General features: G+C 40.4%; 1 protein-coding gene across 1 annotated transcript in view; it reads right to left on the reverse strand.

Moving 5' to 3' along the window:
- Positions 1 to 23,356, reverse strand: part of PDS5B (PDS5 cohesin associated factor B) — a 67,641-nt gene that overhangs the window by 37,844 nt on the left and 6,441 nt on the right. The window contains exons 2-6 of the mRNA XM_035115198.2: positions 15,303 to 15,426; positions 12,035 to 12,238; positions 4,036 to 4,122; positions 3,770 to 3,867; positions 1,178 to 1,304 (exon numbers count right to left, since the gene is read on the reverse strand). Of these exons, the coding sequence (XP_034971089.1) occupies positions 1,178 to 1,304; positions 3,770 to 3,867; positions 4,036 to 4,122; positions 12,035 to 12,238; positions 15,303 to 15,410 (624 nt within the window). The 5' untranslated portion in view covers positions 15,411 to 15,426. The remainder of the gene's footprint in view (positions 1 to 1,177; positions 1,305 to 3,769; positions 3,868 to 4,035; positions 4,123 to 12,034; positions 12,239 to 15,302; positions 15,427 to 23,356) is intronic.

Below are 23,356 nucleotides of genomic sequence, written 5' to 3' on the forward strand. Positions count from 1 at the left end.
TTAAATTCAGTTATAAAATACTGTTGAACAATAGCTAGATCAATTTCATTTCAAGATCAATTAATAATGACTAACTGAAAAGTGTACCATGTGAATCCTAAGATGTAATGCTTTCAAATAAAAATTAAAAGCCAGCTGATACTCTTGTGTTTTCCAGATATTAATAGTTCCTTGCATCCAGAAATCTGAAACAGCTAATTACTCTTCCGAAAACTGGGAAAGCCAACATGAAATAATATACATTTAGCCAAGGCAACTTTTCAACAGTCCTCCAAATATGGTGCCTCAAGAAATAGCAAAATGGCAAATACACACAGTCTTTATACTCTTGACCAAGCAATGGAGTATTGATAGGATTAAGCACAAAAAGGTAGAAACATGAGCTTTCCCTGTGCTACCTAGAGTTGGGAAAATAGCTTTCCTTCCCAAACGTAAGTGTTCTTTCCCAAATCAGCTTCAGAAGAAGAACAAATATTTGGCTGAGACACAGCTACAGTCAGAACAACGGAGACATAAAGAAATACTGTGATTTGCACCCTTATGTTCCAAGACTGCTAGACACCCCAAGTACTTTATATAAACATGATTTAGTTAATGTTAGCCTTACAAATTATTATCCAGAAGGAAGGTCACCCATCTGCCGACTTAACCTAGTTGCACACAGCTTTTCTGCCTGCACTCCCCTGTCCCAACAAGCGCCACGACAGGGAACACAGCTCTGCTTGCCCCTCTTCTGGAATGGAAGTGTTACTAACAATGCCATTTGAGGACAAAAGAGGAAAACACACACATGAATGGAGTTTACCCAGTGCTATCTGCCATTAAACTCAAGCAACACTGAGCTGAAACAAATGCAATTCTCCAACTTCTCACCCCCCCAAAAAGGAGAGTTGATCTCTGTATAAGAAGTGGGACAGACAAGAGTGAATGGCGTGCTCTGGTCCATGGGGTCACGAAGAGTCAGCCACGACTAAACAGCAACAACAAATAAGTGGGAACAAGGGATGGAGATCTTGGCCAACTTTCTTGCTTCAGTTTGGCAGTCTAACCCTGGTTACAGAGCCACGAATAAAAGGTTACAGAGCCACTATAACTTTTCCACATACAAATACATGCCTGTTGCTGCTAAATAAAAGTAGCGGAAGTGCCAGGAAATTAGGGAAATGTTACTGCTTACCTTATGTGCAGGCACCAGGTTAACTAAAACTGTATCCAAAAGCTCCTGCGACACTGTATCACCTTCACAAATTATAGAGCTCATCAAATCCACCATATGCATATGAACCTTTTGATTATGACCATTGCTGAAATCAAGAGGAACAGGTTTTCAGCTCATTAGCCCAATGGTTCAGCCATAAGATAAATAAGTAAAACAAACTATTATTACATTTATCCAATATTTCCATCAAGGAGTTCAGAGTGGTGCACATGATTTCCCCTCGTTCTATCCTCACAACAAGCCGAGAGATAGGTTACACTTAGGAGATTAATAATAATAATAATAATAATAATAATAATAATAATAATAATTTATTTATACCCCGCCCATCTGGCTGGGTTTCCCCAGCCACTCTGTACGGCTTCCAACTGAAAAGTGAAATAAAATAATCTATTATATATTAAAAGCCTGCCTAAACAGGGCTGCCTTCAGATGTCCTCTAAAAATCTGGTAGCTGTTTTTCTCTTTGACATCTGATAGGAGGGCATTCCACAGGCCGGGGGCCGCCACCGAGAAGGCCCTCTGCCTGGTTCCCTGCAACTTAGCTGCTCGCAACGAGGGAACCGCCAGAAGGCCCTCGGCAATGGACCTCAGTGTCCGGGCAGAACGATAGGGGTGAAGACGCTCCTTCAGGTATACTGGACCGAGGCCATTTAGGGCTTTAAGGGTCAGCACCAACACCAAAGCTGGGAGCCAATGTAGATCTTTCAAGACCGGTGTTATGTAGTCTCGGCAGCCGCTCCCAGTCACCAGTCTAGCTGCCGCATTCTGGATTAGTTGTAGTTTCCGGGTCACCTTCAAAGGTAGCCCCACATAGAGCGCATTGCAGTAGTCCAAGCGGGAGATAACCAGAGCATGCACCACTCTGGCGACAGTCCGCAGGCAGGTAGGGTCTCAGCCTGCGTACCAGATGGAGCTGATAGACAGCTGCCCTGGACACAGAATTGACCTGTGTCTCCATGAACAGCTGTGAGTCCAAAATGACTCCCATGCTGCGCACCTGGTCCTTCAGGGGCACAGTTACCTCATTCAGGACCAGGGAGTGGCCCAAGGTCACCCAGTGAGATTCATGGCTGAGGGGGCATTTGAACCATGGTATCCCAAGTCCTATTCTGCTTACTAGACAAAAAGATTGATTTAAAAGTCACACATATTTTCACACTTCTTCTTTTCATTTGGAGGAATGTGGCCCAGTCCATTTATTACTGTCATTCTCTGATGTAAAATTAGTGACAACGTTGTAATTTTGTGCTTTTCGCAACTCCAGCATCAAATAGAAGGCTCAGCAGAGGTGAAGTTAATAATGTACATTACACTAGTAAACTATGACTAGAAATGTCCAGATCTGGGGATCTATCTTGGCTGATATTTAGTAAGGTGTTTCTGCAACTGTTCATGACCATAAAGATATAATCTATGAGTTGTCATTAACAGTTTTGCGCATGGGCAAAACTGTACCTTGTGTGTACACAAAGACTATAAACTCATTTAAAATAGAACTTTTAAATGCAATCTTATACATGCCTACTCAGAGGTAAGTGCCACTGAGTAGAATGGGACTTACACCCAAGCATGGATGGGGAACAAATTGGTAGCCAGTGCAAATGCCTCAGCATCAATGTTATATGTTCAGATCATCCTGTCCCAGTCACCAATCTAGCTGCTGTAGTCTACACCAGCTACACTTTCCAAACTGTATTCAAAGGCAGCCCAACATAAAATGCACTGCAGTAGTCTAAATTATCAAGTTACGGGAGCATAGACAACAGAAGTTAGGCAGCCCTGTTCAGAGAACTAACAGGGACACACACTCCTTGCCTCTCTCCTGGCAAATGTCACCATACAGAGCAACTAAGGCTGTTTCTGTACAAACATCAGGTCAAAACCCAGACTGAAATGGATCTATAAAATCAGTTTCAGCCAAAAGAACCTGGATCTGGCCCATGACCACCTGCTTGAAGACTTTGCCCACGAAGTGGAGATTAGAATGCACTTCATGCCTCCCCTTTTCAATTCAGCCCTCTGGATTTGTCTGCCCCATGTCTAACATGGCAGGTGGATGTGGTTTGAGTCAAACCATACTGCTGGCCAAATGGGGACCTCTGGCAAGTCAGAGGTTCCCTACCACTAGTGTATAGGATTGCAACCTTAGTCAATTACTTTAATGAACAATGCATCTGTGGTGTTTTAAGTGGCCTGGGCACCTGTAAGTCTGGTACTGATCCCTAACAATTTGAAATACAGGCAACCCCTGATATGTGCCTGGGTTGCGTTCTGGGTCATTGCGTGCTCCATCCCATTTCCCAGCCACTTCCAGGTTGCTGCGATGTGCATGGTCATACACATATTGAAAGCGTGTAAATTGGTCATTGCCTGTACTATTTTAATCCCAACCTTTTCATGAATAAATTTGTTGTTAAAGATATAATAATAATAATAATAATAATAATAATAATAATAATAATAATAATATATTTATACCCCGCCCATCTGGCCGGGTTCCCCCAGCCACTCTGGGCGGCTTCCAACAAAACATTAAAATATACTTACTTGATTACAGAAAACAATGTTCTGTACAATTGTGTGAAAATTTCATTGCTATCTTCAAGTTCAAAGCATATGTTGTAAGATTTAACCCACGCAATGTTCTATATAGGAAAAAAAGACAGTTAATGTATCTGGAAGAGCAACCTAACAAAAAGATAAAAGGTAAGTCCTGTGGTATCCACTAGCATGATATTTTTTAAAAAGTGAACCTTTTGTCTGTTTTAAATCAACTGTGGATAGCTTATAAATAGAAAATAATTTACACTTGCCTCAAGCAAATAAAAATATCTATTGAACTGTGGACTTTTTGTATCTTCTAATCCTTTCAATTGTCTTGTTATGAACATAAATATATCCTGCAAAGAAAAGAACAGGTACAGTATTTATTTCACACACATAACAAATATATACTAGTTGCATAAGCATTCACTTCCACTGAAAAAATCAATTCTCTATGAACTAGAATTCGTAACATATTTTAACTAACCTCTTATTCTCACAATCAAAGTCTGAAGCACATAAAAAGACAGAAAATATTAGGAACATCAATCAGGATTTTGCAGCACTTGTTTTTACTTTAATTTTATTCTGAATCAGGTCTATTACAGTGAATAATGACAGAATGAAATCCTGATAATAATTATTAGCATTATTAATTATTAGATTTGTGGGAGAGAGTCCTATAGTTTAACTATGCACCGCATGGCATGAAGAAGTACTTTCAGCAATTTCAGCAGCAACAAGAGATGCAGTGGGAAATCCATGGGAACAGCTCCTCAATCTTTCCATGACTGCTCAATTCACACACATTGTCTGATCACCCTAAGCCTTTTGCCAAGGCAAGCCAGAATGGATTAGGAGTATAAAAACTCATTTGTGTTTACCAACCTGTAGAAAGCAAAAGAAACGAATTTTCACAACTCTCCATACGGAGTGCACAAAAGTCTTGAAATGAAAAGGGCTGCTGGAAGCAACATCTCCTACCTAGATACAGCCACCAGGGGGCTTTCCTTCGGATGCTAAACTTCTGTGCATAACAGCCCCCATACAGTGTGTGTGAGCCATTCAAGAGGACAAAGCAAGTGTGAGGGAACTGTCACCTAAGAAGTTTTTTTTTAAAGGGCATGCTGAGCAGTAACCTAGAGAAGAGTAACAACTGATAAGGAGAATATACAGATGGAGGTGCTGAAAGACACCAGAAATCAAAAGAGCTGTCAAATCTGCAGACACATGAGTCAGAAGCGTAAGGCACGGTGGAGCAACAGGTGTAAGAGCTTGGCATTTCAGCATCACCTCAAATAAATTCAAACAATGAGGTGGAATATATGCTCAAAATAATTTTGTCTTCTCTACTAGAAGGTCTAGGTGTCGAAAAGGATCACACAACACCACATCTTCCAAAACGCTTCCCGGTTTTAGCTCTGGCAACTGGGTCATCGAGAGCACTGCCGTTTGAGAGGTTTCGCTGAAGAAAACTCTGCTCCTTGAAAAGTTCACACGTATTCTATTGGGAAAGTGAAAGTTAATTGGATAGGGTTCTTGTCCTTCCTCCTTTCGCCTGTTTGAAATGCCTTTTCCAAAGTAATTTGTCTGGAAATGATCAGGCTAAAATCAAAGTACTGTAATATCAGCACCGGCAGACGTGCATTTGAAAAGCTAGGTTTATGAAATATATTGTTGTTGGGAAGAAACATTTCAAAATAATGTGTCTGGGAATCAAGACTGTTGACACTGACAATGTTAAAAAAAGCACTTTTGAAAAGCTTGTGAAATATATCGTTGTGATGAAGAGAGTAAATGTGAACAATCTAGTAAAAGAGGGCTGCAAAGCTAGACGTCATTTCTTTTAACTTTTGACTTATAAAAAGTAATACTGAACACTTTCAAAACACACTACATAAAGGTTAACCAAGTAGCCATTTCAAGTGGAAATGAATGTACTTGGCAATTTAACATAACAATAAAGGTAAAGGACCCCTGACAGTTAAGTCCAGTCGTGAACAACTCTGGGGTTGCGGTGCTCATCTCGCTTTACTGGCCGAGGGAGCCGACATTTATCTGCAGGCAGTTTTTCCATGCCATGTGGCCAGCATGACTAAGCTGCTTCTGGCGAAACCAGAGCAGCACACAGAAATGTTGTTTACCTTCCCGCCGGAGCGGTACCTATTTATCTTATTGCACTTTGACGTGCTTTCGAACTACTAGGTTGGCAGGAGCTGGGACCGAGCAACGGAAGCTCACCCTGTGTCGCTGATTGGCAAGCCCTAGGCTCAGTGCTTTACACCACAACGTGTCCCTTAATATAACAATACTATTGCCTAAAAGAATGTACCAATCTAAATTTCAACAGAGCGAGTAAAAAAATGGAAAGAAGATGAGGGAAGCAACAAGGAAAGACTATGAATAAGTGTAGTTAGGCTTCAGTTCACAATCTATTAGCCAGCCTGAGTTAATATGGTACCAATCCACTTACTTCAAACTAGTCTTCTATAGTCAAAGTGAGTTCTCCGAACTAACTGAGACATAGACTGTGGCTTCAGAAATTGCAGTGTTGATAACAAGGTAAAGAGAACTACACCTAGCAGTTTTCTATCCAAACCATGTAGCTTCATTCTGATATAACCGTAAACTTTTTTTAGTTTACTGAGGTTTGTACATCTGTATCAGATACGGCTCACTAACTGTGGGCCAACAAACTACAACCTTAAACTATGGCTTGTCAATCTCAGACTGTGCTAACTGTATATTATCATTACCTTTACCTTTTATTAACTTGCTATCCTAGTTTGTTGCTGCCCACCTGCTGACCCGAGATGCAAACGAAGAGCGGCTAAAAAAATGAAACGTCTCACACAGGTAAGAGACTCTCATTGGTGCTTTCTTAGACCTTGCACTGTGTCTTCTCTCTGCATACTAGGAGACTCCTTTTTTTCTTTTCTTTTTACAATTTAGTACACCATCCAACCTAGAGCTGTATACCAGGCATCCCCAAACTCTGGCCCTCCAGATGTTTTGGACTACAGTTCCCATCTTCCCTGACCACTGGTCCTGTTAGCTAGGGATCACGGGAGTTGTAGGCCAAAACATCTGGAGGGCCAAAGTTTGGGGATGCCTGCTGTATACACATGGCCTCTCTAAACTTTTCTCCTATATGTGGGCAGAGAAATGGGGTGGGGGAGGCATTTGACTGACTTTTCCCAAAGAGAATAGAAGCAGTACTGTGCTGACCCTTTACCAGTACCACAAAGCAGAAACCACATCTGGAACTGTAAAGTGGATTAGTCCGTCCCCCATCCCCCAAATAGATTAGTATTGCATCCAGAGCCATGTAGTCCTTTTCTCCATTCTCCCCGAAACACCTGTATGTGAAAATACAACAGCTAGCTTTTCACATGCAGTAGGATGTGGGAATTGTTGGGTTATTCAAGCAAACTGATTGATCAATCTACCCCACGACAATTAAATTGCCATATTATTATTATTCTGGAGAACAAGAAATCTACAGTCAGACTTGGTGAAAAGAAAATAGGGTTGTTGTTTTTAAGAAACTTTTCTGGAAACAGTGTATCCCACATTTGGGACTGCCAACTGTTTTTGGACTGCAGCTCCCATCATCCCTAGCTAACAGGACCAGTGGTCAGAGACCCAAGTTTGGGAAACAATGATATAGAACAAGGCAACTTCAAAAAACCAATCTGTCCATAAAGGTAAAGGGTCCAGTCGCAGATGACTCTGGGGTTGCGGCGCTCATCTCGCTTTACTGGCCAAGGGAGCCGGCGTATAGCTTCTGGGTCACCTGGCCAGCATGACTAAGCCGCTTCTGGCGAACCAGAGCTGCTTTGGAACTGCTAGGTTGGCAGGAGCTGGGACCGAGCAACGGAGCTCACAGGACCTTCTGATTGGCAAGCCCTAGGCTCAGTGGTTTAGACCACAGCGCCACCAATCTGTCCATAGTAAGGAGCATAAGGAACTCTAGACTGAGTTCAGACTCAAACTATGTATTAACAGAAAATAAATGCACAAATTTCTCTTTACTATATTTCTGCCCAACCCAGGAAACCACTAATTATATGAGAACCATTTTCTTTAAAACCACTGTTCTGAGAATTGTACAAACACAGACAGCTAATCAGCATGATTTATTCTGCATCTTTAAAATGGATTACAATTAGGGTTGCATGCCAATTAAAATTTAAATCCATTACTCATGTGTGTTTTAGTTGATTAATCTGTTGGCTAAATCTGCATACAGTTGCATATGGGTAAAAGCAAAATTTCAGAAGAAAGAGGCGTATTCACTTGTTTTTACAGGATGCATATTCATTATGCCAGGTATCATCATTCCCATGTGTTAAGAGAAAGGGGGGGGTGTCTTTCAAGATAGTGCTTGCATTTTGCAGTTTAAGTACTTGTATTAAAATATTCTCTCCAATTAATCATGAGCACATTTTCATCTGATTGAAAGGATTTTAAAAACAACAACACACTACAGGCCTACTTAAAATGAATGTAACATATAATGGTTTTAGAATCAATAAAAGCAGCAATAAGCCACTCAGAAGCACTGAAACTGAGGATAGAATAGCTGAAAAAGACACGACCTTTATTATCGACAATAGCAGCCGGACCCTTGAAAGGAACTGAGCTGAAAAACTAGAGTCCATGACACGCATGGACTCAGATGCCCATTCCATTACAAAGATGCAGCACTGTGCAACTCCTTGGAATTATTATTTTAGGAGGAAAAAGAAGTTATGTACGTAATTGGAATAATCCACTATGGTTTATCATAATGTTCAATCCCCTCTTCTGGCATGGCCACGAGGAAATGAGAAGTGTTTGCTTCAGTTTCAATTAATCAGAGTTAGTCTTACATGGTAAACTGTGGCTAATCTTAACTATGATTCGCTTGTTAACTTCAACTTAAAGTTGCACTTGTTTCAAGGTAAAAGGTAAAGGTACCCCTGACCGTTAGGTCCAGTCGCGGAAGACTCTGGGGTTGCGGCGCTCATCTTGCTTAACTGGCCAAGGGAGCCGGCGTTTGTCCGCAGACAGCTTCCAGGTCATGTGGCCAGCATGACTAAGCCGCTTCCGGCGAAACCAGAGCAGCGCATGGAAGCACCATTTACCTTCCCGCCGGAGCGGTAGCTATTTATCTACAAGTTCATAATAATTAAATTATTGTTACGGTATAAATAAATCGCAGTTGAGTTTAACCAATTTTGCCAAGCTCAGATAAAACAACAAGCTGTAGTTAATCAAAAACAAAAATGAAACCTTCTGAACTCCTCTTCACAACCACACTGGAGGTGGAAAGGTGAAAGGAAGACCCACCCCCCCAGGAAAACTTAGGCTCTTCTCAACAGAAAATCTGAACCATACTCTAGGCCAGGGGTCAGCAAACTTTTTCAGCAGGGGGCCGGACCACTGTCCCTCAGACCTTGTGGGGGGCCGGACTCTATTTTTTTGGGGGGGGGAAATATGAACAAATTCCTATGCCCCACAAATAACCCAGAGATGCATTTTAAATAAAAGGACACATTCTACTCATGTAAAAACAGGCTGATTCCTGGACTGTCCGCGGGCCGGATTTAGAAGGTGATTGGGCCGCATCTGGCCCCCGGGCCTTAGTTTGGGGACCCCTGCTCTAGGCCCTGAGAACATTATGATGAAACTACATTTTGTGTGGCAAGTTTATAAAACAAATGTCCACGTCCCTAGCAAATGGTCACAAAATGACACTCATTTTCATTCAGTACAGGACAATGTTTTTCAAGCGCTATCATAAAAGAGGCAAATGGGAGTCAACAACTAAGTTCCGTAACTTACAACTTTTTCATTTATTGTACAGATACATGAGTCTCGCAAAACAAACACAACAAACTGCAGACGATATAGATGAGCAAGATGGAAATGCTGAAAGCCATAAACATAAATACTACTTGCTAACATCAGAACACTTCATAATACAGAAACATATCTCTACCTAAAATTCAAACTTGGTCAAACTACTTTAGAATTCACATAGTCAAGGAAATAAATGCCAAATGACTTGCCATAATTCGACCCCAAATGCCATAATTTAACAAATTAATATCTTTTGAAAGCAGGCAGTTGACAATATTTATTATTCATATGAACACACACAGAGACAAATAACTTTAAGGTCATTAGAAGGCATACAGAATGCCAGTGGTTATTAATTTTTTAGGTTTAGTTTTTAGTTTTTGCCTGTTGGAATAGCTTTAAACCTACACAATAAGGGCTACCTTGCCCTTATTGTCAACAGCTACTCAATTAAAGTTTTGCATGCTGCCCTAACTCATATAATCAAGTTCTCATTTAAGGGTCATAGGAACGCACAACTGTGTTTAGCACTTGCAAAAATTTATTTCAAAATTCTTTTAACAGGCAAAAGGTCCCTGCTTATCGACTTTTCAATTTTCCTAGGCTTTGTTTTGCAACATAAACCTGTGTTAAATAACAGGCAATTGTCACTCCAAGCCTAAATACACTGTAGCAAATATTATTAGTACTTCCTTTCAAACTGGGCCTATAGGACCAGACTACACCGTAGTCAGAGGATTGGAGAAGATCAGTCTACATCCCAATTCCAAAGAAGGGCAGTGCCAAAGAATGCTCCAACTACCGCACAATTGCCCTCATTTCACACGCTAGCAAGGTTATGCTTAAAATTCTACAAGGCAGGCTTAGGCAGTATGTGGACCGAGAACTCCCAGAAGTGCAAGCTGGATTTCGAAAGGGCAGAGGAACCAGAGACCAAATAGCAAACATGCGCTGGATTATGGAGAAAGCTAGAGAGTTCCAGAAAAACGTCTACTTCTGCTTCATTGACTATGCAAAAGCCTTTGACTGTGTCGACCACAGCAAACTATGGCAAGTTCTTAAAGAAATGGGAGTGCCTGATCACCTCATCTGTCTCCTTAGAAATCTCTACGTGGGACAAGAAGCTACAGTTAGAACTGGATATGGAACAACTGATTGGTTCAAAATTGGGAAAGGAGTACGACAAGGTTGTATATTGTCTCCCTGCTTATTTAACTTATATGCAGAATTCATCATGCGAAAGGCTGGACTAGATGAATCCCAAGCAGGAATTAAGATTGCCGGAAGAAATATCAACAACCTCAGATATGCAGATGACACAACCTTGATGGCAGGAAGTGAGGAGGAATTAAAGAACCTTTTAATGAGGGTGAAAGAGGAGAGCGCAAAATATGGTCTGAAGCTCAACATCAAAAAAACCAAGATCATGGCCACTGGTCCCATCACCTCCTGGCAAATAGAAGGGGAAGAAATGAGTGCTCCCTGGAAGGACAGATCGTGAAGCTGAGGCTCCAATACTTTGGCCACCTCATGAGAAGAGAAGAATCCTTGGAAAAGACCCTGATGTTGGGAAAGATTGAGGGCACTAGGAGAAGGGGACGACAGAGGACAAGATGGTTGGACAGTGTTCTCGAAGCTACGAACATGAGTTTGACCAAACTACGGGAGGCAGTGGAAGACAGGAGTGCCTGGCGTGCTCTGGTCCATGGGGTCACGAAGAGTCGGACACGACTAAACGACTAAACAACAACAACAACACACCGTAACAATTCCCACACTGATCCAACAACTTTGTTGGACTTACGAACGACTCGACAACCAATTTTTTCGACTTACGAATGGGGCAAATGGCCGCACGCTTACAAATTTCTCGACATCCGAACAGAAACCGCGGTGGTTTTAGATAGGGTTTTTTCGACTTACGAATTTTTAGATGGGGTTGCTTCGACTTACAAATTTTTCCGTTTCCAATGCATTCCTGTGGGAAATTGCGTTTCCAATGGCACTTTTTGACTTACGAATTTTTCAACCTATGAAGGTGCCTTCGGAACGGATTAAATTTGTAAGTTGAGGCACCACTGTACCTAGCTAACTTGTGAAAATGGAGCCAGTGCATTTAAAAATATTTAATTCAAATCAGTTAGAACAGGCACCCCCAAACTTCGGCCCTCCAGATGTTTGGGGCTACAATTCCCATCATGCCTGACCACTGGTCCTGTTAGCTAGGGATCATGGGAGTTGTAGGCCAAAACATCTGGAGGGCTGCAGTTTGGGGATGCCTGAGTTAGAATATGGAGTTCAAAAGCTCTGCTGAAGAGTTCTAACCTCTCAATTACTTGTTTGTTTTTGAATGTTTAGAAAGAAACATAAAACAACACTGCTGCTCATCCAAAGTCACAGAAAATACACATGCAATCTTACCTTAAGTTTATCTGGTGAAGTGTATGGTGCTTCAGGGGCATATATTCTAAAAATATCAGCAAGACAACAAGCTACGAGCAAGCGTACATCTTTATCAGGATGCTTAAGGAAAAAATCTGAGGCAAGATGCAAAGCGAGATTTAGATAGAGCTCCTTTTCTTCTTCAGAGTCCTGGTCCATATCCATGAATGTTTTGACAACCATCTGCCAAAAGAAAATTCCAAGATAAGCAACATTCTCTAGGGAAAAAAACACATACGTTAAAAGGGCTATTTTTCTCTATGCGCTTCTTCATTTTCCTGACTATTTCGACTTTCCCGTAATGAGGGTGGAATGTGGTAAGCTTCAAAATGGCCGAATGTCAAAGTATTTAACCTACAGTCATGTGGCAAATAATATTTGCATTACACCTTTGCTAATAGCACATATCAACAAGCAACAGCACTAGGAATAAATACATAGCAAAGATGGTTGCTGCCGACAGGAATGTACAGTCAAAATAAATCTGTATCTGACAAAGTAGATTCTGGCCTATAAAGATTGCACTTGTTTAAGGTGCCACAAGTTTGCTTTTGCTGCAGCAAATCAACACAATCGCTCTTCTCCCTTCCCTTGGGGAAGGGCCATAGCTCACTAGTAGAGACTGCCTTGCATGCAGAAGGCCCCAAATTTCATCTCCCGGTAGAGCTGGGAGAGACTCTTGCCTGAAACCCTGGAGAGCTGCTTTCAGACAATGGAGACAATACTGAGCTGGATAGACCAAGGGTCTGATTCAGTGTTTGGTGGCTTCCTATATATAAAAATGTAAGTCTTCCATCGCACAGCCCCCGTTGGGAGGATTTGCAGTGCCACATCACAACCCGGATTTGCATAAGGTCAGAGTGAAGGAGGGGAGCAAAAGAGAAGACAGGTTGTACAACAGCAGTGTATGCCATGGAAGTAAGAAGGGAGAAACACTGAAAGGGGGAAGTAGGGGTTTAAAACAATGGCTGAATTTCAAGTAAAGCGCGGAAAGGGAGGAAAGCAACACTTTAAAATGGTTTTAAACAACAGCAGAGGTTTGAGAGGAATGGGGATAGAGGGGCACCGAAGGAAATTGTGATTTAAAACAACAGAACTGTTTGAATAAAGCAGGGCTGTAAAAAACTGTATGCTGCTCTGATTCAGACTGTCATTTAATATTCATATCACTGGGGATCTTTTGATATATAGAAAATCTATGTGAGTCATTCTCAGAGTAGACCCACTGATATCAATGACTTGGACGCATTGATTTCAATGGATTTACTCATTATTTTATAAGAATGTAACAAATTATTCAAGCTTCTCTGGAGTTCAGCTTTGTCGTTCAAAGTACTTCACGAAAGCTATTGAAGTTCACTTACACGGCAACAAAACCTCTGGAAAATCTAACATCTAACATGAAAAAGACTGCATTCTCTAACAAAACGTATTTATTACCACAGCATATTGCAATATTTTTTTGCTACACACAAAAACCAGCAACCAACCTCAAACACTAAAATTATTAAGAGCAATTTTAGTCAGGCCTAATTACAAAGAGAAGAGTACAATCAAAGTTAACCTTCTACGTATACCTAGAAACTTATTTACAAACCCAGAAGGCATCAGATGTTTACTCTATTGAATCAATTTTAAAATTTCAAGATTTTGTAATGCTCGGTTGCATGAAGCACAAACAGTTGTCTATCCATATTGCCCTTTATACCGGAGGGAAGCTAATTTATATCTGAGAAAACGTAAGCGTATCACGAATCATTTGGCCCCGTAATTGTGTCCTGTCTTTGAACTGTAATATAAATGGCGAGTGATCAATTTTTAGGAGTATCTCTTTTCAAATATATAAAAAGTAATCAATTATGTACTACTTAACACTCTAAGATCTATACAATCCTTTCCACAAGAGACTTATTAAGGCATCTATAAGATGATGACATAGAAGATTCCATAAAACTAACAGTCGGAAACTCCACTTCTCCTTCTCTGGCCTCTGGTAATGCTGATCTCAACCAATGATTCCGCTAACTGCAAATAGGAATCCAATTAAGATACCAGCTGGGTACTGGATTTTTTTCTGTGTGCAGAGAGAATAGGATAAGCACACTGTGGAAGCAAGAAAGGGTGTAATATTTAGGCTGCACAATGTTGGGAAAGCGCCGGTTCTCATACTCTGCAAGCAGCCTACACATGATGGAGCATAGCCATGTCATTTTAATGTGCATAGATTTCATGCATGGTGGGGCAACAGAATTGTACACATACATCCACCCTAGGCCATGTCTCAACTGCACCTCCCCTTGTATTTGTGTCCATAGACCCAGCTCCCAATATGTACGGTGCTGTCAACATGTTTGATTCTCTCAAAATTCAAAATGTGCCTGCTGGTGGTCCGAAAAAGGTTGGCAGCTTCACCTTAGACCAATAAATAATAACTATACCCAATTAGTATCTATGTAAGAACTATTACATTCAGTTGGGTATTTAACTAAACACTATATTCAAATTTTGACTTCCATGTCATTATTTCATTCTCGGTTTCCCAGTATCTGTGAATTTCAGAACATACTGTCCTTACTGTCACTGAACTAGCTAGCTAGCTAGGACATCTTTCTCCTCTCTCTCTCCCTCTCTCTCCCCCCCCCCCATATTTACCGAAAAAATAACTGTGACAAACTCTTACCTCTACAGATCTGAGCAGAAGGAGGGAAGGGGAACCTTGTTTGAAAGTTTGGTAGATGTACATGATGAGAATGCTCTGCCGATTTCAGCAGCAAATTACCGTATTTTTCCATGTATAAGACGCCCCCATGTATAAGACAAACCCTATTTTGGGGGATTCCAAATTAAGAAAACACCCGTCAGCACTACCTGTGTATAAGATGAGCCCCAATTTTAAACCTATTTTTTTGGTTAAAAACCTAGTCATACACGGAAAAATACAGTAACTACAGTTCACTATGGCACATGTTCATCATGTAATAGAAAAATAGGTTCTGTGGGAAGTTTACATTCATTGCTGTAGCTCTGCCAGCCCTATGAGACACAGCTGAAGCCATCAACTGCCGCCCCTCACCACTCACAATAGTGTTATTACTGTTTTTATTTGCAAGTAACAATATTTTTTCCTAGTAATGTTAGCCGTAGTAAAAAACAAACAAACCAAAAAACAAACAAACACAGGAGCAAAAAGTATGAAAGCTGCATGAATTAGAACTGCCCGAAATATGTAATAAAACTGGTCACTCACTTTTAACCGCCGTACCATCTCTTCTTTAGAAATTTTATCAGATATTTCCTTAACACCTGGTGGATAAGTAATTTTTCCATCATTTGCTCGAGTCTTTGAATGAGCCATGATGCCGGTTTAAAACCTGGAACAGAGAAAAATTGAATTAGATAATATTTAATATCCATCACACCGTTATCTAATTTCTTTTTGTTTTATTTTTAAGACATTGAAGTGGCCGATTTTATAAAGCAAAGGACAAATTTAAGTGACGTGCAAACAATTCTACCTGAACGGTGCTACACTTTTACATATCCGAGATGCAATTGTACCATATCTGCTAGTAATCAGACAGGTTTTCATTGAACAAGCTAACTAGCTCAATATGAAAGTTACTTTAGATATAGCCAAGACAAGATTTTACAATCTCATTGAAATTAAGCCTAGATGATTTCCTCCCTATTGCAAATGTAGAGAAACTGACATTTTGATACTTTTAAGAAGCGGGTCAGGGATTCAGAATAAGAGAAAGCAAGAGAGACAGCCATAATTGCATAATTTTATAAAATGGAATTAGTTAATTTATAATTTAATGTCTGAATATAGCACATGCTTCAAAGGAGACTCTTAACCTCACTTCAACAGAATCCTCAAGTTTTAACTTTTCTACATGTAGACAGAAATATATAACTAGAACATGGGGGGGTGGGCGTGTGTGTATACGCACACACACACACACACACACACATTTAAAAAACCACAATTTTGTAACAATGGCAATTCTGCTATATGAAGAACTTTTATCTGTGACACAATACATCCCTAAGAACAAATGCACATCAAGGGATCAATGGGCACAGGAGCCCTCTTCCTTCCTTCCCAGGCTGACCCTTCCCACAATTACTTCTAAATGAGTAATTTGCAGGCCGGAACTCAAGACAGAGAGATGGTTGTATGGCATACAGTTAGCAAGCAACAACTTCCCATTACAAGAGTGGTTGGCACACACTGGTGTACATGTCATTGAGGATGAATCAGGGCATGGAGAGCCTCCGCTAAATACTCTCACACTCCCCTCCCATAGGAGCTACTGTACCTCATGGGGGATAAGCCAGTTCCCTGATAAGAAACATTACAAACTGGAACATACACTCATATTAGAACTGATGTCAACTGTGTCTTTTAAACTACTAGTACACCCATTTTTTCATATAAAACCATTTACAAGGTGAATAAAGGGATAGAAGATAAACTAGGCATCTATCTATCTATTCTTCTATATATAAAATATGAGAAAAGAGGAAAGCAATTCCCAAGAGATGCTGCAGCATTTGATAATGGAAGACACAGCAAAGTATACAGTATAGGAAAAAGTCATACCTCTTATCCTATGAAAAGATGCTCATACTAAATCTAAGGTAAAGAGAATCGGAAAAGTTTCTTGGTTATTCTAGCTAGGACCCTTCCTTTAAAAAAGCATGTCAAATACTACAAAAAATGCACTGTGCCGCTTTGGAATACTATAAACTAAAAATGAACAAAACAAAAATTAAGATTATACGCCAGGTGTATTTCCACGCACAAGAAAACAAATGCAACAAAAGTTAAGAAAGCAGAATAAAAATGTACTAGAATCCTATTAAAATAAACAAACAAGGAAGTCATTTCTTAAGGAGCCCTGAGCTCAACAGGATTATTCTGTATGTGTCTTGCTCAACCACAGTGTCACTAAACTGCCTCCTTCCACTAGCAAGCCTAATAGCCCCCAATCTCCATTCAACACATATTTACTTCATGTAGCCCTATGCAAACCACAAGTGGATAGAAAAGGGGTATTGGTTGGGAAATACATTAGTGGCCATCCTACCCTGAGTGCCCAGGATCCATGATCCATGTCACGTTTTATATAACATAGTAAGAGTCAATACGGGGTACACACAAGACCACTTGTGTGTACATAGGATTTTTTTTCCACCTTAATTGTTTGCCTAAACGCACTTGCCTATTTAGAAGCAAGCACACACCACTTTTGCAGCATTCCTCACAGGTTTCTTATAAAACACAAATATAAAAAGCATTTCCAAACGACTTAAGCCAGGAAAGATTCAATACAGTATATTACATTCCAGCAACAAGCTTTAATAAAGATTGAATAGCTGCCTTTTCATCTAAAGGACTTAAAAGTTTCATTCATTTTATATCAGAGAATCCCAACTGTTATGACAGAAGCCATGAGACAAATCAAAGAATTAGTTGTTCTCAGGCATTCTACATTACTGACAGAACATACACGTCTATGTTCCAAAGCATAGGTTTTTCCTTTTTCACATATATCACTTCACTTATGAGATATAATATACTTTTTAAGGCACAGGTGACACCTGTCTGTGACTGATTAATATAAAATATATATTAATACATTAATACATATGCCTCATAATTCATAGGCAGGAGCATTAGAATGGTTAGGGTACTTTAAAATATAGAGAACTGTAATTTGGTATATGCATAGCTGAATCGCTCCAATTTTGAGAAAGTTAGAAGCACAATTTTAATGTCCTGCAGCAGAAACGCAGAATATCTTCTTCATAATAGTAGCTAGTTCTCCAGCAGAGAATAGAAAGAAGCAAATGACAAGAATTAAAAGATTCTAATTTCACACACTTTTAACCATTAGATTCGGAGGGGGGAATTCCTGTGACAGTAAAGAATGTGAATACACAGCGTACTGTTAGTGTTGTGTGCATAACATATATTCAGCTTAAAAGTAACAGCAAATCATGAGTTGTAAAGCTTAAATGTGGCTTGACATGATACTGACATTGAGAAACCGCCAGCTAATTAAAAAGTGATGCCATATTTTGGAATCAGATTTGGAAGCATAGTTTCCGCAAGCTTTGTTACGGCGTGATGCTGATATTGACAAACCACGGTTTTGGTGACTGTTCTACCTCCTGAACCTACTGTGCCATAGTAGGTGGAAGAAAAAGTAATGAATGGCCATCCTGGGAAAGGAAGTGACACTAATTTTCAGTTTGAAGTAGCTTGAGCATTGATATCCTTGCGGAAACTCAAGGTTTTGAGAGATTTCTGCTGAAGAGAAAGAACAGGAGAACAGATGTGGGTGTGAGAACCATGTGAAGCCTTTAGTACCATCCTTGATCCAACTTCCTTCTCCCCATGCTCATTACTATAGTTTGGCATACTGCTCAAATAAGCCTCACTCCCTATTAGAGGTTCAGCCACTAAGATAAAACATTGAAGCGGTTACAAGCATAAGTCTGGTTTGGGATGTAAGTGGAATTAATGGTTTCCTCCTACAGGTGCAAGGCTCAGGTTCATGGGCTTTCCACTTCTGCTTCCTCTCACAGAATCAGGAACAGTGTTCAAAATTATCCAGGCACCAGGTGTGTTTTGCAACTGGCACGGGTCCAATTGTGACTACATGGAGATCTCTGGATGCCGAGATGACGACTGACATCTCCATCTGGCTGGCCCCTCCAGCTTTCTTAATCACATAAGCAGAAGACCTTATTTATTGCATTTATATCCCACCATTTATATTCCATCAATCATCATCATCATCCCCGCAAAGGCACCTAGACACCATCTAGTAACATGCGGTGACTGTAACCGAGGTTTAAGGTACTATTTGCCGATTAGCTTATATTGTACAGTGGTGTCTCGCTAGACGAATTTAATTCGTTCCACGGGTCTTTTCTTATAACGAAAAATTCGTCTAGCGAATCCCATAGGAATGCATTGAATTTTTTTTTTAATTTTTTTTTGCCCATAGGAACGCATTAATTGAATTTCAATGCATTCCTATGGGAAACCGCGGTTCGCTAGACGAATTTTTCATAAAACAAATTCGTCTAGCGAGGCAACCTCCGCTCAAAAAATCCTTTCGTTAAGCGGAAATTTCGTTAAGCAGGGCATTCATTAAGCGAGGCACCACTGTATATCTGAGTTTCTCACACTGCAGGAGAAGCTTCCGCTAACTAACCACTGATGCTTGTTATGTCTGAACTTGGGGGAACTGAGGGCTATAGTTTAACATACCCTGACTGCTGGAAAAGTCCAGATCAATGCATTTTAACCTCTTCCCCTCAGAACTGAAGACATGGATCCAGTCTCCAAAAAGCATGCTCCCAGCATGCCATAGGGTATACTGCTCAGCAGCAAGGCAGAAGGCCACAAAAAGAATTTAAATAATCTAGATCAAAAAAACTTACAAACACAGGGGAATGAACTACTCTGAACTCTTAATACTGAACCCTTCTAGCATATGTGAACAATCTTTTTCTGTCCAGGGGCATGTTCCCTCAAGGATAATTTATCAGTGGCTGCATAATGGCAGTGTGAGAGGCTGTAGCCAGTGGTAGGGCAAGCAGGGCCGTCTTAAGCGCCCCTTGCGCCATGGTGCACCGGATCTCTCCGGCGCCCTCCCGCCCCGTTTCCCAGCGTGGTGGGCAGGCGGGCAGGCACAGTGCGATCTCTCCGGCGCCCTCCCGCCCCGTTTCCCAGCGCGGTGGGCGGGTGGGCGCAGTGCGCAGCTCACAGCGCCCTCCTGGCAGGCCGGCGCCATGGTGCCCTGCGCCACCCAGCCTATACGTAGGGCCGGCCCTGAGGGCAAGAGTCAAAAGTGTGTGGGGCCAACACTTTTTTCTCCTCCTATCCACGACCTTCTTTTCACTCTTTCTGTCACCCTCTTTTCTTGCTGGGTCTTTTTCTAACACTTTTGGGGGGGGTCTTTCTCACCCCTTTTTTATCCAGTGGTTTACTGAGGGAGTAACAGATTGCTGAGGTCTGAACTAATTGCTGGTAGGTGCTTTTTTTAAGGGTCAAGAGTCACATGATTTTTAGCCAAGGATCATGGGTTGCCCACACCAGCTCTTCAAGCAACACTTCTATAGAGCATACCTACGGTATAGAATAGATGGGAGGGGGAGTCATCGGTACACAGATAAAAGAAAACTGCCTGCATTAAAAGCTGTGCAAAGAATTTTCACAAATCATGACTTACAAGAAGTCACTTAAACCAATGAAGGCATAACACCTATTAAGTGGAGTTTTTTTCCAATATCAAAATTATTGGTTCCCAAGCAACAAGGGTGGCATGGGGAAAGCCAACCCATTGAAATGTGTGGTATATGACTGACATTTCAGTTGCATGTTGTTGTGTTCCACTGATTTGTAGTATTCAAGAATCCCAGTTTTCATTCCAAGTACCACCTTGGATCTACACAGAAGCAATAACAACCAATAACAACATAAACTCAACAAGAATTCAGTTCCCACCCACCCCCCAGAATTAATTTATAGAGTCAAGTATGTTTATCTCAAAATTTTCACACTCAAGGCAACCAATTCCAGAATAAATGAATTCAAAAGCAGATTAAAATGCTGTTTGTTACCTAAAAATACATGCCATAGGGTATCTAAATTCCAACTGTCTTCCACACACAATGGAAGCTAAACTTGGAATGTGTCAAATTTTTCAATAACTGGAAGTACTTGCTTTTAAAAACCGAAAACAATATGCTACAAACATTTGGTTTTGTATATTTAATGCCACTGAACTAGTGTCCAAACATATTTATGTTTTAAAGAATGTTTTATTTAAGTTTTATAAACTGCTTCCCAACAAACATTCATAACAATCTACATAAAAATTCCCAAACTCTGCATAACAGCAATATAAAATGGCTGATTCACTCTTCAGGTTCTTAAAAACATAAGCAATATTGATTCCCTCCCCCCCCCAAACACTGAAAAAAACCAATAAATTACCTGTCTGTGACTTGGCATCAACCATATTCCTGAAGATAAAGTAGTTAACCACAATCCTCAGAGTCATACAACTTGGCTTAATCAGTTGCTTATCATAGCATTCTAAAGCAACAAATTACTAGCCAACTGAAGCTCATCCCAATGCTCCCCAAGAAATCAAACATCATTAGTAATAAATAGCCTTCATAAAGGAACCTTGAAAAGGAACCTCTCTCACACAACGTGCCACACAATTTCATATATTTAACAACAGAAAGGAAGCAAATATGAGCAAAAGACAACAAAGATTAACTGGATATAGTTCCATTTTACATCTGACTGGCACCAATTTATATAGTCTATGCTGACAACCCTGTTTTGTGGAGAAACAAGATTTCATCCTAGTCCATCAAGTTTGTCAAAAATACTACCTACAATGTGAGTTCATATGTCTCTCTGAAGAATATCAAAATGCAATCACTAGGACCTTTATAGAATTTAGATGTTTGTGAAACCAGCTATGTCGGCTAGAAGCAAAACTCACCAGCTGGGGTGACAATCCTTAATCAAAAAAATATTGCAACTCTTCCCCTAACCTTTTGTGTGGATATGAAGAGTCTTCTGTATACGAAGTCATAGGTCTTCATAACAAATCACTGGAAATATTGATAGGTCAGAGATGAGGACCTCTTTTTTCAGTTCAAGACAGAAGATAGTGGAATTCAGTAAGTGCTGGAGAAAGTGATTTGACTATTTAAAAAATGTTCTGATCTGGTGACTTTACTTCAGTTTCAATGGTGGCACATCCTAAGTTCAAGGCTGCTTAGGATTTGCTGCCTCCCTTCCCAATGCACCCCATGAAAAGCCCCTCCAAGTGGTCAGGGGACACTCAGGTATATACGGTAGTCTGGGATAGTGTGGGGAAATTGCAAAGAATCAAAGGAGGGGAGAAATCGCCAAAACTCGAGCAAAAGCAACCTGCCCACGGAGACTTCCTCAACCTACTCAATTTTTGCTGATGCACCACATCTCAGACAGTTCCTGATTGTCTCCAGACCATTAGCAGAGACTTTTAAGGGTGGCATCAAGACCTAGGCCATTGTGTAAAGTGTCTCTTGGTTGGTTGCAAGTGGTTTCAAGCCTATAATAGCCTTGTAATGCTATAGTCAATGTTCTTATAGCCATGTTGCAGGTGCATGGCTGAAGCCAAGGTTGAAAGGAACTTACCTAAGACAATAGTATTTAGCGTCCACATCCCATCAGTTGAGGACAGACAATTGGTTGAGAGACTGGAGATGGCCATTCTCTGTGGACATACTTCATTACTTTGATCTTTGGAGTTCTTTTAACAACTGAAATGTGGGCACCAACAGGCTCCGAAGACTAGTTTTTTAATATCTTTAGTCAGTTCTACAACCTTATCCTCTTTCATCCCCATTTTACACAGTTCTTCACAATTCACTTCCCCAAAACACTGCTTCACATATGGGCCTCTCTCTCCTTGCAATTAAACACAGATTAAACATCCTTGCAATTAAACACAGGTTCAAGAATTTGTTTAGCTTCCCTGCAGTTTCCTTCCCTTCCTTCAGTTTATACTGACATCTTTCTCCAGAGAGTTTCCTACTTCTAGTGTGTTCACTTTTTAATATTGTCAGTTTGTTCCACAAGTACTACCGTGTTTCTCATATTATAAGACATGTCTTATATTTATTTTTTCCCTCAAAAAACACACTATGGCTTATTTTCAAGGGGTGTCTTATTTTTTTCCTCCTCCTCCTGCCGCGGCCCACATTGCTGCTGCGCCTATCACTATGTCTTATTTTTGGGGTATGGCTTATATTCCTTGAATGCTTAAAATCCTGCTATGGCTTAATTTATGGGTATGTCTTAAAATATGAGAAACAGGGTATCTTGGCTTGCCTTACTGTCAACTTACATTTACCTTGCCATAATTTCTGCTTATAATTTTTCTCATTTTAGCAATGCTTCATTTGTACAGCTTTTAATGCAAGTCACATTTCTATATACAGCCTCCTTGACTCTGCAATTTAACAGCAATTTAAAGAAATAGTACATTATAAATATAACTGTGACTTTCTTGGCAATTTCCCACCTAGCAGAAACTCACTGTTTTGAAGCAGTTGAACAGCATATTTCACATCAAATTCAAGACACCACTTGGGATTTAATCATAACTCTTGTCAATCCAAATCTGCAATTATTTATTGTGTCTAAGCTTCTGGGTTTATCACAATGACATTTCCCAGTCAATTTCATTATATCAACAAGGTGGCTCCTTG

The sequence above is a fragment of the Zootoca vivipara genome, chromosome 4 (assembly GCF_963506605.1).
Source record: "Zootoca vivipara chromosome 4, rZooViv1.1, whole genome shotgun sequence".
NCBI classification, from domain to species: domain Eukaryota; kingdom Metazoa; phylum Chordata; class Lepidosauria; order Squamata; family Lacertidae; genus Zootoca; species Zootoca vivipara.